Raw genomic sequence first — 13,920 nt, 5'->3', positions numbered from 1 at the left:
AGGATAGTTTTTTCTGAAACCAAATTGTTTATTGGAGAGTAGGTTGTTTGTCTCTAAATGGAGGATGATGGATTGGTTAATAATTGATTCCATGACTTTACAGGTGACGGCACTAGGGCCCAGAAGAGGTTACAGTACAGTAATCATTCGTGGAACATTGCGGTCTCCTTTCAGTGATGGGTGTCATTTCGCCAAGATTGTCTGTCGGTAGATGCTGCTTTGTTTTGCTCTCCGCCTCTTTTCCTGGCTTAGGTCGGTTTTTCCAAGCGTTTAAACTTTCAAGATTTGTGGTTGTCGGACATTGAAAACCTGGATGAAGCAAATTATCTTGACAAAAATGGCATTGATCACTTCATCAGAGGTCTCCAACCTTGGCAACTTTAAGACTTGTGGACTTCAACTCCCAGAATTCTCCAGCCAGCTATGCTGGCTGGAGAATTCTGGGAATTGAAGTCCACAAGTCTTAAAGTTGCCAAGGTTGGAGACCTCTGCGGGCTTAGATTACCTCTCTGATGATTTAAACCAGTGTGTTTCAAGCTTAGCAACTTTTAAGATGTTTAAAAATGATTAAGATGGCTTAGAGTAGACTAAGATCAAATAGACAACAATCTAGGGATACCAAATTTTAGCAGTGCCAAAAAACAAGGCTACCGGAGAACACAATAAAAAAGAACTGTTGTCATATGACAACAATGGGTGCTAATGCAATTAAAATTACTTACTGTGTAAATAGGGAAAAAATATCCAAGAAAACAAATTGTGCAGGACTCAAAATCATGTAATAATTAAAAGCTAAAAGAAAAAAAAAGAGGGTATGTAATTCCTAAAATTGGAAGATGAGCCAAATCAGAGGGGGTGCCAAAATATGATTTTCCAGTGGGCCCAAAATATCTGGAACCAACCATGGTGTGGATTTCCAGAATTCCCCAGCCAGAATTCCAGAAGATAAAAAAACCACACATCTTAAAGTTTCCAAGTTTGAAAAACACTGGGCTAAATGGACTGCATCCTGCTCCCCCTCTCCCATTAGAATTCTCAACATCAATCCTTAATGTCCTAGAGCAGCGGTCGCCAACCGGTGGTCTGTGGCCCACGGGTGGGCCTTCAGAAAATTTTGGTGGGCCACAGAGAAATCTCACCTCCAGAGCACCCTCCCCCCAAAGCAATTAATCCAGGCTGCGCAGAAACACAAGGCTGCGCCGCCCACATGGCCCGGGGGGACCCTCCCCGCCCATTCACTGCTTACCTGGCAAACTTGCCTGCTAAAATTGCAATTTTTCCTTTTTCCGACCATCATCTGTTCTGCTATGCCGGGAGATTCAGATTAGCTAGGAAGCAGGAAATGGTTGGATTTCTTGTTTTCTAGCTAGTCTTTAGATCTTTGGCTCTGCTTCCCTTAGGACTGAAGGTTTGCTTGCAAGCAAATTCAGTGCAGACTCACAGCAAGAAAATTTGAGAGACTGAGCTAGCTGATGGGATTCTGTGAGCAACTCAATCTGCCTGCTTTGCCTGATTTTGGGTAAAAATTGCTTTTTTTATAAAAAAAATCAATATTTACATACATGGTGCGTTGTGAGCTAATTTTGTGAGTTTGCTTGCTAGTAAATTTTATGAGTTTGCTTGCAAGCAAATTTTATGTGACAGACTGAGCTAGCCAATGGCAGATAGATAGATCTCTGAATGAATCTGAGATTCTGTGAGCAACTCAATCTGCCTGCCTGCTTTGCCTGATTTTGGGTAAAAGTTGCTCTTTTTTATATAAAAAATTCAATATTTATATAAATATAATATTTACATACAAGCCATGCCCAGCCAGTCACATGACCACCAAGCCACATCCACAAATTAGGCCATGCCCACAGAACCAGTTAGTGGTCCCTGGGATCTAAAATTATGAGTTTGGTGGTCCCTGAGGTCCAAAAGGTTGGCGACCCTTGTCCTAAAGTGTTTGTGAGTGTTAAGCATAAGGGATATATGGTACTTCTTTGTTTGCATCTAAGTTACCTTAAAAACCTCTTTTAATTACATATGCTCATCTTATGATATCAGATGAGGATTACCCCTACACCTTCCCTTGGAAGATATTGGAAGGGTGGAAATTCTGGAACCTTTTCTGTGACTCCTCTGATTCTTCAAAATAATTTGATACCCAATCTCCAAATATTTCTCTTTCTCCCACCCACTCCCATACCCTTTTTGAAAACACAAAGGATGCATTTTTGTTGAATGTAATTTTTACAATTAGCATCAGCTTTTAAACTGTTTTATTCTGTTGTATGCAGCTTTTGATTTTTAATGGTATACTTAGAGAGTTTTGAATATGGTGGATACAAGTTGTGCAATAAATAATATTTAGAGGTCAGAATGCTAGGCCATGTTAGGTCGGTTATTGGATTCCTATATTCATAATTGTTAGCAATTTTCATGAGTGACTGAATTCTTTCTGCACAATTATTGGTCCACCTGAAGCAGTAGGATATCCCAGGGTCATGTTCCCAACATTAGGGAGAGCAACGGAGGCAATAAATAGAAATAAAACTCCTTGATACCTTGCTCTAAAGCTGCTTTCACCCTTCTTATAATAACAGCAATATTTTGGGAATTCTGGAAATTTAATCCCCAAACATCTGGAAGCAAAAATCTAAGAAATCTTTTAAATATGATTCACTTTATGGTAGGGTGGTTAGAATGAGGCACCAAGTAACATCCTGTGTATGATAGGGACTAATAGTTTACCTAAGAGGGAGAGAATCAGAGTTATATTATGCAGGCAGGTTACTGTTTCTATGAGATCAGTTTTCCAACTGTCCTCACATTGGTTTGGTTTGCACATTGCATTAAGCCATAATTGATTTTAAACTTAGTTTGTTAAGTTGGCTTGCTCATAGATGTTAAAGTATAAAATCACGGTTAGCAAATTTTACTAGTTACATTCACACACATTTTAAGCTGAAACCAAACACGTAATATTTTGGCTTAGTACCGTATAGGAACCAACTGACATCATCTCAGCTATTTCAGAACTGCCTCATGTAAGAAAACACAAATCAGTGCAAATGGATTTGGAACAGATCTATACATTTGTCAAGAAATGTATAGAAAACAAGGCATTTCACAAGGCCCTAGTTAGTAGAAAAAAGATTCTGGGTCTCAGGTCTACTTGAACATAGAACACAGTCAATGATAAAGAGATATACTGTATCTACATGTTCAAATACACTCATGATTACCACTAGAATAAATTCCAGAGTGGATCCCTAGCTCTAAAACTGAGTGTTAGAATAAACAGGATTGATAAATTCTATAATAAACATGACTCCATTTCTAGCAGCAACAGATTGACAACAAAGATGCCCCAAATAAACCAGAGAACAACTGAACATAAATTACTTAAGTCCTGGACAAGAATTCGGTTGGAGTTGGGTGTCCTGTTTCCCTCAGGTATTCACACAATTACATATAATACAAAGAGGCATGGAACTGAGACAACACAGATTTATTCACTCTTCCAACATTACTGCTCTACATTCTTGACACGAAGAACAACAGGAACAGAGGTGCAAGGGATCATCCCCAACTCTGTAATGACTAGATCCACCAACTCTAGAGGAGTCACATCATAGACTAAATTGAGAAGGTGCAATGATTTGCTTTCCTGCCAGTTGGATAATGGACGACTCTTTCCTTTTGATCCAATCAGGTCATCTGGATCATCTGCAAATATAGGAATAGGGACCAGTTAGAAAAGCATTGGTTCTTTCTCAAAGCAGCATAGGCCAAGATTTTTCCCTCATGTTGGACAAGTCCTGAGGCTATTGTTTCCTGTACTTTCCTTCTGCACATTCTGATGCTTACTTTGCTGTTTGTGCTTTTATAACTTTGCACTGAGAAGCAGTGGGTGCAATTTCAGCATTGCAATATCTGTCAAGTTTCCTCTACATATTTCAAAGCTCAATCATGGGCTAGTCACTCTCCTAAGCCAATCTAGCTCATAAAGTTGATCTGAGATAAGCATGTGCTTCAATTCTCAGTGGACTTGAAGAATGAAAGTGACATGAAGCAAAATGGAAAATGGTAGCCTGACTTTTCTAGGTAAGCTTTTTCCATTAAAGGGATGATTTTTTGGTTCTCTTATTTGTATTAGCCCAAATGTTGAGATCAACAAAAGTCTACCAACTACCTCCAGGAACCTATATGAAAAATGGCTAACATTCTACAAAATAGTCAAATCTGCCTTCTCCAGAGAACTCAAATCTTTATTTTGGACATTTGCAAGATTGTGCAATAAAGTTTTTCAACTAAAACGGGTCGCCAACCTTTTAGTCCTCAGGGACCACCAAACTCATAATTTTAAGTCCTGCGGACCAGAGACCCTGGGAAAATCCCTCCAAAAAGTCTGCAGGAAAATTCCCCACCCCGTTTTCCTACCGATCGATCATTATTTGGGATCACAGGATACTGTCTCCAGCTCTGTTCTCAGGGGGAGAGACTTCATGCAAGGAAAGCAGCAGAAGCAGCAAAAGTCTTTCTTTCTCTCCCCCAAACTTTGCCAGAAATGAGTCTTTGCTGGCGCAGCCTCTTGGAGCAGGAGGCCTTGCAGGGTCCCAAAGACTCATTTCTGGCGGAGTTTGGGGGAGAGAAAGAAAGACTTTTGCTGCTTTCCTTACGTGCAGCCAAAAGCAGAAGAAGAAAGAAGCGGAAAGAAGCAGCCTGGCAAGTTCCCCTCTCTGCCCTTTTCCCCCCTCCCCTCACTACCTCTTGTTGTTTGCAATGCAAGCCTTGTGTTCCCGCGGGCCATGTGGGTGGCGCAGCCTTGTGTTCCCACACAGCCTGGATTAATTGCTTTGGGTGGTGCTTTGAGGGTGACATTTCTCTGCGGACCACCAAAATTTTCTCACGGACCACCAGTGGTCCCCGGCCCACTGGTTGGCGACCACTGATCTAAAAAGATAGCTGAAGCTGGACACCAGACATACCAAGTTCATTGGAAACAAAGGAGTCAGTCTGAACCCGATCACAGAACTTGTAGGTCTCACAGCAGACTAGTACAGACACATTATAGGCCTTGGAAAGCAGTGCAATTTGTGAGGTGCCCATATGTGACATCACTGACCCATTGGCTAATAGTGCATGAGCTCCTAACAGCACTTTGGAAACCTGCCAAGAGAGAGAGAGAGAGAGAGAGAGCTATTCATTTATTTTATAACCATCTGTAGCCTTTATTTACTAAAAAGATCCACATAACTCTTGTCACTATCCCCTTTCAAATCCGATTAAGAACTCCCAGGGTATCCCCAGCTTAGTTAAGACACATGTTGGTAACATGGAGGAAAGGATGATGAATGGGGCAGCATATAAATTTAATAAATAATAATCAGAACCTGCTGGTCTGATACGATCTCTCTTCAGCCTCCAGATTCTGCCCCTACCCAACAGAATTGCCCTTTCAGTTCTTTTACCAACAGTGTCCTACCCACATCACATTTCAAAGCTCCTACCTCAGGTAACACATAGGAGATGGCATTGATCAGCACATAACTGCAGCGAACTCCCTGTTTCACCAGGCGGCACAGTGTCTCCCGGCCTTCTAACCGTGGCTGACTGTCTACTACCACCACTCGGAAGGCACGATGATTGGCATGAGCCTCACAGAGTATGCGGCTCACCAAGGATGAGCTACCAAGAAAACGAGCAGAGATAAACAGATGAGGAACTTAACTCAGACAACATTTCCCTTGGCCAACTTTTGGAAATCCAGAATGTCTTTGCTCTCAGACTTGGAAATCTCTGTCTCTTCTCCCCTTACTTTAACTCAAATATAAGGTGATTGTCAGGGCTCCAACAAATCCACTCCCATTCATATCATAAGTCTCTAGCCGCATCTCTCAGAGTAAACAAATTGATTTATTAGGAGTGGCCATGTCAGAGTTAGCTGGGTGCAGCTGACACTAAAATACATCATTCATTTCCCCCTTGACCCTGGTCTTTCCCCCACCCCCTGGATGTATATTCTCCAATGGGACACATCCATAGTCAAGAGTCATCAATCATGCTCTCCAGTAATATTCTTGTGTGCTGACAGCTTTGGCCTGCCTAGCAATTATCTGAAGCATTTCAGGAATGCACTACTTTCCCCCATTCCCTTTCTGCTGGCAACTAAAAAGACCAAAGAAGTATTTTTTTTAGTTGACAGTGATATTATCCACTCAAAGTAGATCAAATCAGGAAAGCTGAAACTGCTTTTGTTCAGACTAGCTATAATAACACAATTTTCCAAATCTGATTGAGCTGTACCTCCGCCCCACCCCACCTCTTTTATAGTTCTGTGAGTTGGCAGGTGTCTACCTGAACTACTTCTGAATATTATCTCATGTTGGACTTTAAAATGCTTTAGCTTCTTTTGCCCAGGTAACAATTCCTGTGTATCTCCACCAAAGTCATTTTATGCTTTACAGATAAAGTTTTCTGAACTGCACTGATTGCTGTGAGCACAGCATAAGATCTAGGTAAGTTTACGAATTCCACAAAAGCTTGGCAACCTATCATATCTTCTGGCATTGCCACCCTGGCTACAATCACCCATTTTTAGCATAACAGTACTATTGCTTTATCTTTGTCAGCCTGCCAGACCCCTTTCTCTCTTCATTTCCACCAGCATTTCACATGCAGGACAGCAGCTTAGATTCTGAAAAGCATCATTCAGATAAGAACCATTTTGTTTTTCTTCCCCCACCCTAAGCACAACTCCATACCATCCATAAACAAGGATGACGTCGCCATCGTTGATCTTCTCGAAGGCAAATTTGGAAATGGCTTCAGCTGCCAGAAAAATCTTCTCCCGCTCATATTTGTCAATTGTCTCCTGAAGTTGCTCCTTGGCCTATTCCGAAAAAACAGTTGGTCATGTGTGGTCAGTCCCCTCCCTGCATACTGTACTCAGCTGGATTTGTTTCTTGTAGTTGATGTAATGGATAAACTGCCTGTAACTGTTTGATATGGGCGTGTTATTTTTTTTGTTATTTTATTATTTTGAAATTGTCAGTAAATAAAATGAATCTCTTCCATAATATCTAAGTTGGATCTCTTGCTTATCCATGGGAGAAAAATGCTCTGGTTTTCTACCCTGTGCTATTGAGTATGGCAACATCTCTTTGAAAAAATGAAAAAAATAAGTCAGAACAATAAATTGACAAGATGAAGGGCTGGCAATTTGTGCCAACCTGAACTTATAATGACATTCCCAGGAAAGAGAGCAAAGTGGAAGAAAAAAGCCATCACCCTGCACACCACGGATTGCATGCTACATTCAGGGATTTCAACCAGCATCCAAGTTTGTAAGTTTGAACTCACCTTCTCTTCTCGTATGGTCCCTGGTAGTGAGGAGATCTCCTTCTTAAGGAATTTGATGGCATTGCCCATGCTGGCAGAGAGGGGCCTGCACTGGGTCAGGAAACTGCAGAAGAAAGGCACACTCAGCTCAGCATCAAAGCACCTTTCCACCTCCAGATGTCCAAAGGGGGAACTCTCTTGTTCTCAATCACCTGATGTACGGCTTCAGCTTGTTTACAAGGTCCCGTGAAAGTTCTTCGTTGGCCGGAGTGGTATAGTCTCTAATCACCTGAAGGATAGGATAAAAGAGAAGTTGCAAATTTGCAAAGCGAAAAACCCAACATGAACAGAGTCCTACAGCAGGATCGAGTCAAGGTGAGTTAATACCTAAGTCTGACAACTTGTTTCCCATGTTAGCCAAACAGTGGCTACTGTGGGAGCCTGTCTGAGAACAATGGAGACAATTGCTATTCTCTACAGTATTATTTGTGCTCCGCAGCAAAACAGGTTCTGTTAGCGCTGGGAAGCTGCATATAGCAATAGCACTTAAGACTTATATACTGCTTCACATTGCTTTACAGCTCTCTCAAAGCAGTTTACAGAGTCAGCCAATTGCCCCCAACAATCTGGGTCCTCATTTTACCTACCTCGGAAGGATGGAAGGCTGAGTCAACCTTGAGGCTGGTGAGATTTGAACTGCCAAATTGCAGGCAGCGGGCAGGCAGCAGAAGTAGCCTGCGGTACTGCTCTCTAACCATTGTGCCACCACAGCTCATATAGCCTGATGCTCGTAGAGCCATTGACCTCTTCCTTCTCTAAGAATTTATTACATTATTTTAAACTAGCGAAGCCTATAACTATTCCATCTGCAGAATGGCTGGTATATTCATTTCCTTCTGAGAATGTATTTACCTATTTAAAATTTTAGACCAGGGTCCCCAACCCCTGGGCCGTGGCCCACTACCAGGCCTCGAGCTGATTGGAACTGAGCTACTGCGGCTGTGGCAGGCGAGTGCGTGCATCCTCACTTGCATGAGCAGTGGGCAAATTGTGATATATGTTTTGAATTGTGAGCCCTCCAAAGTCATTTGCTGAGATGGGCAGCAGTGGAAATGAGATAAATAAATGTGAAAAAAAAAATGCAGAAGGTGGCTGACACATTACTTTGATAATTGTTGTCAGGAAGACAACATGAGTGTGTCAGTGCCATCATGTGACCATACAGTGACCATACTGCACCTCTGTATGGTTTGCCAATTGCACAGTGGCAGATAGGACAGCACTCCAGAGCAGGGGTTGCCAACCTTTTGGACCTCAGGGACCACCAAACTCATAATTTTAAATCCCAGGGACCACTAACCAGTTCTGTGGGTGTGGCCTAATTTGTGGGTGTGGCTAGGTGGTCATGTGATTGGCTGGGCATGGCTTGTATGTAAATATTATCAATATTTATATAAATATTGATTATTATTTTTTATAAAAAAAGAGCAACTTTTACCCAAAATCAAGCAAAGCAGGCAGGCAGATTGAGTTGCTTACAGAATCACAGATTCATTCAGAGATCTATCTGCCTTCGGCTAGCTCAATCCGTCACATAAAATTTGCTTGCAAGCAAACTCACAAAATTAACTCACAACATACCATGTATGTAAATATTGAATTTTTTATTAAAAAAAAAAAAAGAGCAACTTTTACCCAAAATCAGGCAAAGCAGGCAGGCAGATTGAGTCGCTCACAGAATCATTCAGTGATCTATCTATCTGCCATCAGCTAGCTCAGTCTCTCAAATTTGCTTGCTGTGAATCTGCACTGAATAATAGAACTTTCAGTCCTAAGGGAGGTTCGGCTGTGCTTAAAAGCAGAACCGAAGATCTAAAGGCTAGCTAGAAAGCAAGAAATCCAACCATTTCCTGCTTCCTAGCTAATCTAAATCTCCCGGCACAACAGAACAAGTGATAGTCAGAAAAAGGAAAAATAGCAATTTAGCAGGCAAGTTTGTTGGGTATGGAGTGAGTGTGCAGGGAGGGTTCCCACGGGCCATGTGGGCAGCGCAGCCTTGGATTAATTGCTTTGGGGGAGTGCTCTGGGGGTGAGATTTCTCTGCGGCCCACCAAAATTTTCTCATGGCCCACCGGTTGGCGGCTGCTGCTCCAGATGGTTAAAGTCATTGCGCAGAAGATCATTGGTTGCCCTCTCCCCTCTTTGGAAGAGCTTTATAACTCCCGCTGCGTTAAGAAAGTTCAAAACATCCTTAAAGATCCATCTCATCCTGGACACTCTTTTTTTGAACTATTGCCATCTGGCAGACGGTACAGGATAATAAAAACAAGGACAAATAGGCTGAAAAACAGCTTCTATCCCAGGGCAGTAGCTCTTTTGAATTCTACTATATAGTGCAGTGTTGGTGCATTGTCGGGGTTTTTCAATTCAATGTGTGGAGTGTGAAGCATGTGTGTTTGTGTTTATTTTCATGGTCATGATGTGCACTGAAGATGGTGTTTGATTTTGTTGTACAAGGTGCAATGACAATAAAGTAAAGTAAACTAAAACAGTCAAGAGGAATGGATCTTGACTCAAGAGAAACTATCTTACAGTCCACCACATTAGGTAAACTAAGGAAGGGAAAGGCACTTCATACATGTTTATCATAACTATTTGCTGTTTGTGTACCAGTTCTTCCAATGGGAAGAGATCCAGACTGGTCTAAACAACACTTCTAACTCCCTTCTTCAGCAGTACCTGTTTGAAAACTTTTAAGAGTGCAATACACCGAGCGTTGGAGCCATTGATGATGCCCTGAGAGTACTGGAGGCCAAGACGCACCACTGCAGGGTGGATGGTGGAGACCGGGATGCTGCAGGTGAAAAGATTCTGGGTTATTACATATCATTTCAACACTCCCCAATAAAACTGACACTTTTTGCACATTATCCATCATACCAAAGCCCATCTACAAGTTACTTTCAAGAAAGAAAATATTACTCTTGTTCATCTTTTTCTCCCATCTTTTTGAAATACTATAAAGGAGAGGTGATTTGAATAAAATTATAAAGAATGATGAATATAGATCCTGAAATAGCTGAAGAGCACTTTCAGAGGGAGAAAAGGGGAAGATAAACTTTAACCAAAGCACTTTGCCTTAAAACTTTGTACTAGGATGGAATCTAAGCACAGAAACCTCTCAAGGCAGGGCAGCAAGAACAGAGCTCCAATCTAACCAGGCCAATTTCATTGAGTGAAGAACATGGTTCTTGGTTTTGTGACCTCTATTCTTCCTTCTTTTCTCTAGGAACAGCCTAGAAAATGTCCTCACAACATCATTTATGAACATTTCAAAGTGCTGTGATAAAGCCCCTTTAGGTTCAATGCTTTTCTTTTGGTTCACAGGCACTCACCTCATCTGTTGTGTCAGCAACTCTTTGCGACTATATTGATGCAAATGGGAGAAGAGACTAACTTTGGCACCATAATCTGGTCTCATAGGAACCTGTAGACATGGGGGGAAAACCAGTCTAAACATGGAAGGCGATCAATCAACCATATATCATCACCACCTGTGGTGAGCTGCCTCTTAATAGGAATCTTTCACAATTTTCCTGCCCCATAGGTACTTTAATTTGTGCAGTGCTTTTTAAATTATGTCTCTTTGAATTAAGATCATTTTAATCAAGACCAGTTAACAAAATGAAGCATTCTGACAGGAACCCAGATCACTGCGCCCAATATACTATTTCTTAAAAGCCATAATGGTTAAACCAAAGATCAGGAATTTCAGAAAAAAGCTAAAATCTTGCAAAAAGCAAGGTGAGAGAAAAGTGAGGGGCTGCCTCAATAGGTTTGGACTTCAGCAATTCTCGACACAGCAAACCCTGCTTTATAGTTTCTTAGCCACTTCTAGGTGAGCTGGAGAAAATGTAAACATTTTCATAACTCCACAGACCATACAAACTTGTGTACAAAAGAGGAGGGTTACAGTATATGTTAATGTAAAAATAACAGGACAATTCAGGCATTTCTTTGGGGAAAAAGGCCCTATCTCTCTTCTATTGTGGCAGATAAATCAAGGTTGGCTACTATTTCTCTAAGAAGCCAAGCAAAAAGTCACATTTGATTGGGTGGCTGTATAAATGATTTGATTGTTTTACGATTTGTTATAAATTAACTAAATTATAGTTATCTAAGCATGAATTAGTTAAATTATAGTCAAATGATTGTTTAATAAGGATATTAGGATATATAATTGTTGATTGATAATATGAGTTATTATGTAACATAATTATTATGATGACTATGAAATAGATGCACAAAAAGGAGTGATAAACCAACCGATACACTGTCTGTAAATTTATGAAGAATGATGATGTTTTTATGTTATGTTTTATGTTTTATGTGTTTTTATTTGTTGTTAAAATCAATAAAACTTTTATAAAAAAAAAAAAAAGAAATATGCCTGTAAAGGTACCTTTTGTCATCTTCATTATCCTCATTTATTGAACTTATATGTTTCCCAAGTCCCAGAGACTCTTCACGTTTTCATTATTGCCTCTTCCACTCAACCACAAAGTGTTTGGTTTAGTGTTAAATCTTAAAAAAATAAATTGTAAACAACCCAGGGATGAACCAGGGGGAGATACTCAAGTTGGCTTTTCTTTGAGGATGTTAGATAGGGTCTTTTGTGGCCGCTTTAACTTAGTCCTCAGCACTAAAAAAGCAGTTGAGCATAATGATCTCAACAACACTTCCATTCTCAGTCTTGAAGCAGACTAAAGAAACACAATTGCTACCTGCACATAGTATGTGGTGTCCAAACTAATAATAGCACATAATATATATTTATTACTATATAACATAATATACAATTATAACATACAGTACTGTTGGTGAATGTTTCACACAACATACACACTGAATCACAAGCTGATTGAATCTATGGTGCTGAATGAAGCCAACTTATGACTCTACAGGTAATCCTCAATTTAAGACTAATTGATCCCAGAATTACAGTTGTTAAGTCATTGGGGTTGTAAATTGATGCATCAGGTGACCAGACCAGATTTTTGGAAGGCAATAGGTGAACATCAGAATCATTAAGTGAATCAATTTTACTGAATTGGTGGTTTTTGAAGGAAATGGGAAATAAAATGTCAGAAACCAGCAAAAATGTTACAAATTGGAGTCACGTGACTATGAGATCTATGGTTGTAAAAGCTGGTTGCCAAGCTCTCAAAATGTGATTGCATGACTTCTGCAGGATGTGGCCATTGTAACTTCAAAAACTGGCAGTAAAAGTACCTTTGAATGGTCATTGTCATCAGTCCAAACCTACTTGTATAACTTATTTACCTCCACCTCTCCCAGCCACTGTTCCTCATGAGGACTGGAGTCCTACCTGCTGACGCTCCAACTTTTTGGCTAGCTTTTTTTGGGCAGCTGGATCATCCACCTGCACATGTTCTGGGAGCCTCTTGACAGCTGGGGAGAGAAGGGGGCAAAGCTCAGAAGATGAAACTTTCTAGCTGGGTCACCAGCCACATTTTCTTCAGGACAGAGCCTCACCTGGCTGGGCTTCAGTGGGTCCTACCCGAGGCTTGGGAGGCACGGCTGTTTGACTAGGATCAGCCTTCCGAGCCTGCTTCAACACCCGGTCGGCCTCCTGCTTGGCCCTCCGCTCAGCTCGCAGCTCAGCCTTACTTTTGCCCGGCCCGGTCTGCTCGCCTCCACAGGCTTTGTCAGGAGGACCCGGCGTGGTAGGTTCCGGTCCTAAACCCAAAAGAGGAGGAGGAGGAGGGAGAAGATGACAGGGTAAGCGGAGGCCAGCGCTGGTTTTATACCCCGGCCGTCCATTCCGCCCGGGAACCCCTCTGCAGCTCAGACTGCGAAAAAAAGTGAGACCCCCCCCAACCCTCTTTCTTCGCCCCTCTGGCACCTGGCGGAGGCAGCTGCCCAGCAGGCGTGGGACCGGGGTGGGCGAGCCCATCGGGAGGCGGCTTGGGCTGCTTCTCCGCTTCGCGGCGCTTTTTCTTCTGCTGCTTCTTCTCTTTCCGGAGCTGCAACTTGTCCTCCGCGCTGGGCGCCTGCACGGAAGGTAAAGGGGAGAGAAACACGAGGGGGAGAAGGAGAGAGCTGCCGCCACACCAGTCAGGTGCTCCTCCAATCCCGCCACGCGCCCCTTTTCTCCAAGTACCTGGCCGCGCTCCGGGGCCTCACAGCTCCCCGGCTCCGCCATCGCCACTGCTCTGGCTCCGCCCCTGACCTCAGCTGGTCGCGACAGCGTCCCCTGCTGCTCAGAGCAAGGATCGGCAGGGAGCATCTCGTCTTCCTTCCACTGTCCTGGGCATCCGAGTGGCTTAGCTGTGGTCTCGCGGAGGACGGGGAGAAGTTGATTGGGCAAGGGACCGAACGGAGCCACGCCCTCTTTTGTCTAGCGGGCTGGTGGTGGGGAAACAAATACACGGGAGCGCGGGGCGGGTGGCACCTCGCACCATGGGTGTCCGCGAACCGAAAGGTTTGCGCTGGCAATTCTGCTGCTGCGATCCGGAGGATAATTGCTGATGGGCAGGCATGTCTGCCTCGCTCCACAGCCCACACCAC

The 13,920-nt window shown here is 42.5% G+C and overlaps 1 protein-coding gene across 1 annotated transcript; it reads right to left on the bottom strand.

Moving 5' to 3' along the window:
* Window positions 1–3,481: 3,481 nt before the first annotated feature.
* On the bottom strand, window positions 3,482–13,671 carry EIF2B4 (eukaryotic translation initiation factor 2B subunit delta). Its single transcript, XM_026671612.2, has 12 exons — window positions 13,514–13,671; window positions 13,256–13,403; window positions 12,886–13,089; window positions 12,719–12,801; window positions 10,725–10,816; window positions 10,069–10,183; window positions 7,542–7,618; window positions 7,351–7,453; window positions 6,753–6,880; window positions 5,499–5,676; window positions 4,977–5,157; window positions 3,482–3,714 (listed from the first exon to the last, which is right to left on the bottom strand). Exons 1-12 carry the CDS (start codon window positions 13,637–13,639, stop codon window positions 3,515–3,517), a joined length of 1,635 nt encoding a protein of 544 aa, XP_026527397.2. The 5' UTR covers window positions 13,640–13,671; the 3' UTR covers window positions 3,482–3,514.
* Window positions 13,672–13,920: the final 249 nt, after the last annotated feature.

This window comes from Notechis scutatus, chromosome 1, assembly GCF_049901735.1.
Source record: "Notechis scutatus isolate UNSWTSFEM ecotype Mainland chromosome 1, rNotScu1.2, whole genome shotgun sequence".
NCBI lineage: Eukaryota > Metazoa > Chordata > Lepidosauria > Squamata > Elapidae > Notechis > Notechis scutatus.
This window is presented reverse-complemented; position numbering and strand designations above follow the sequence as displayed.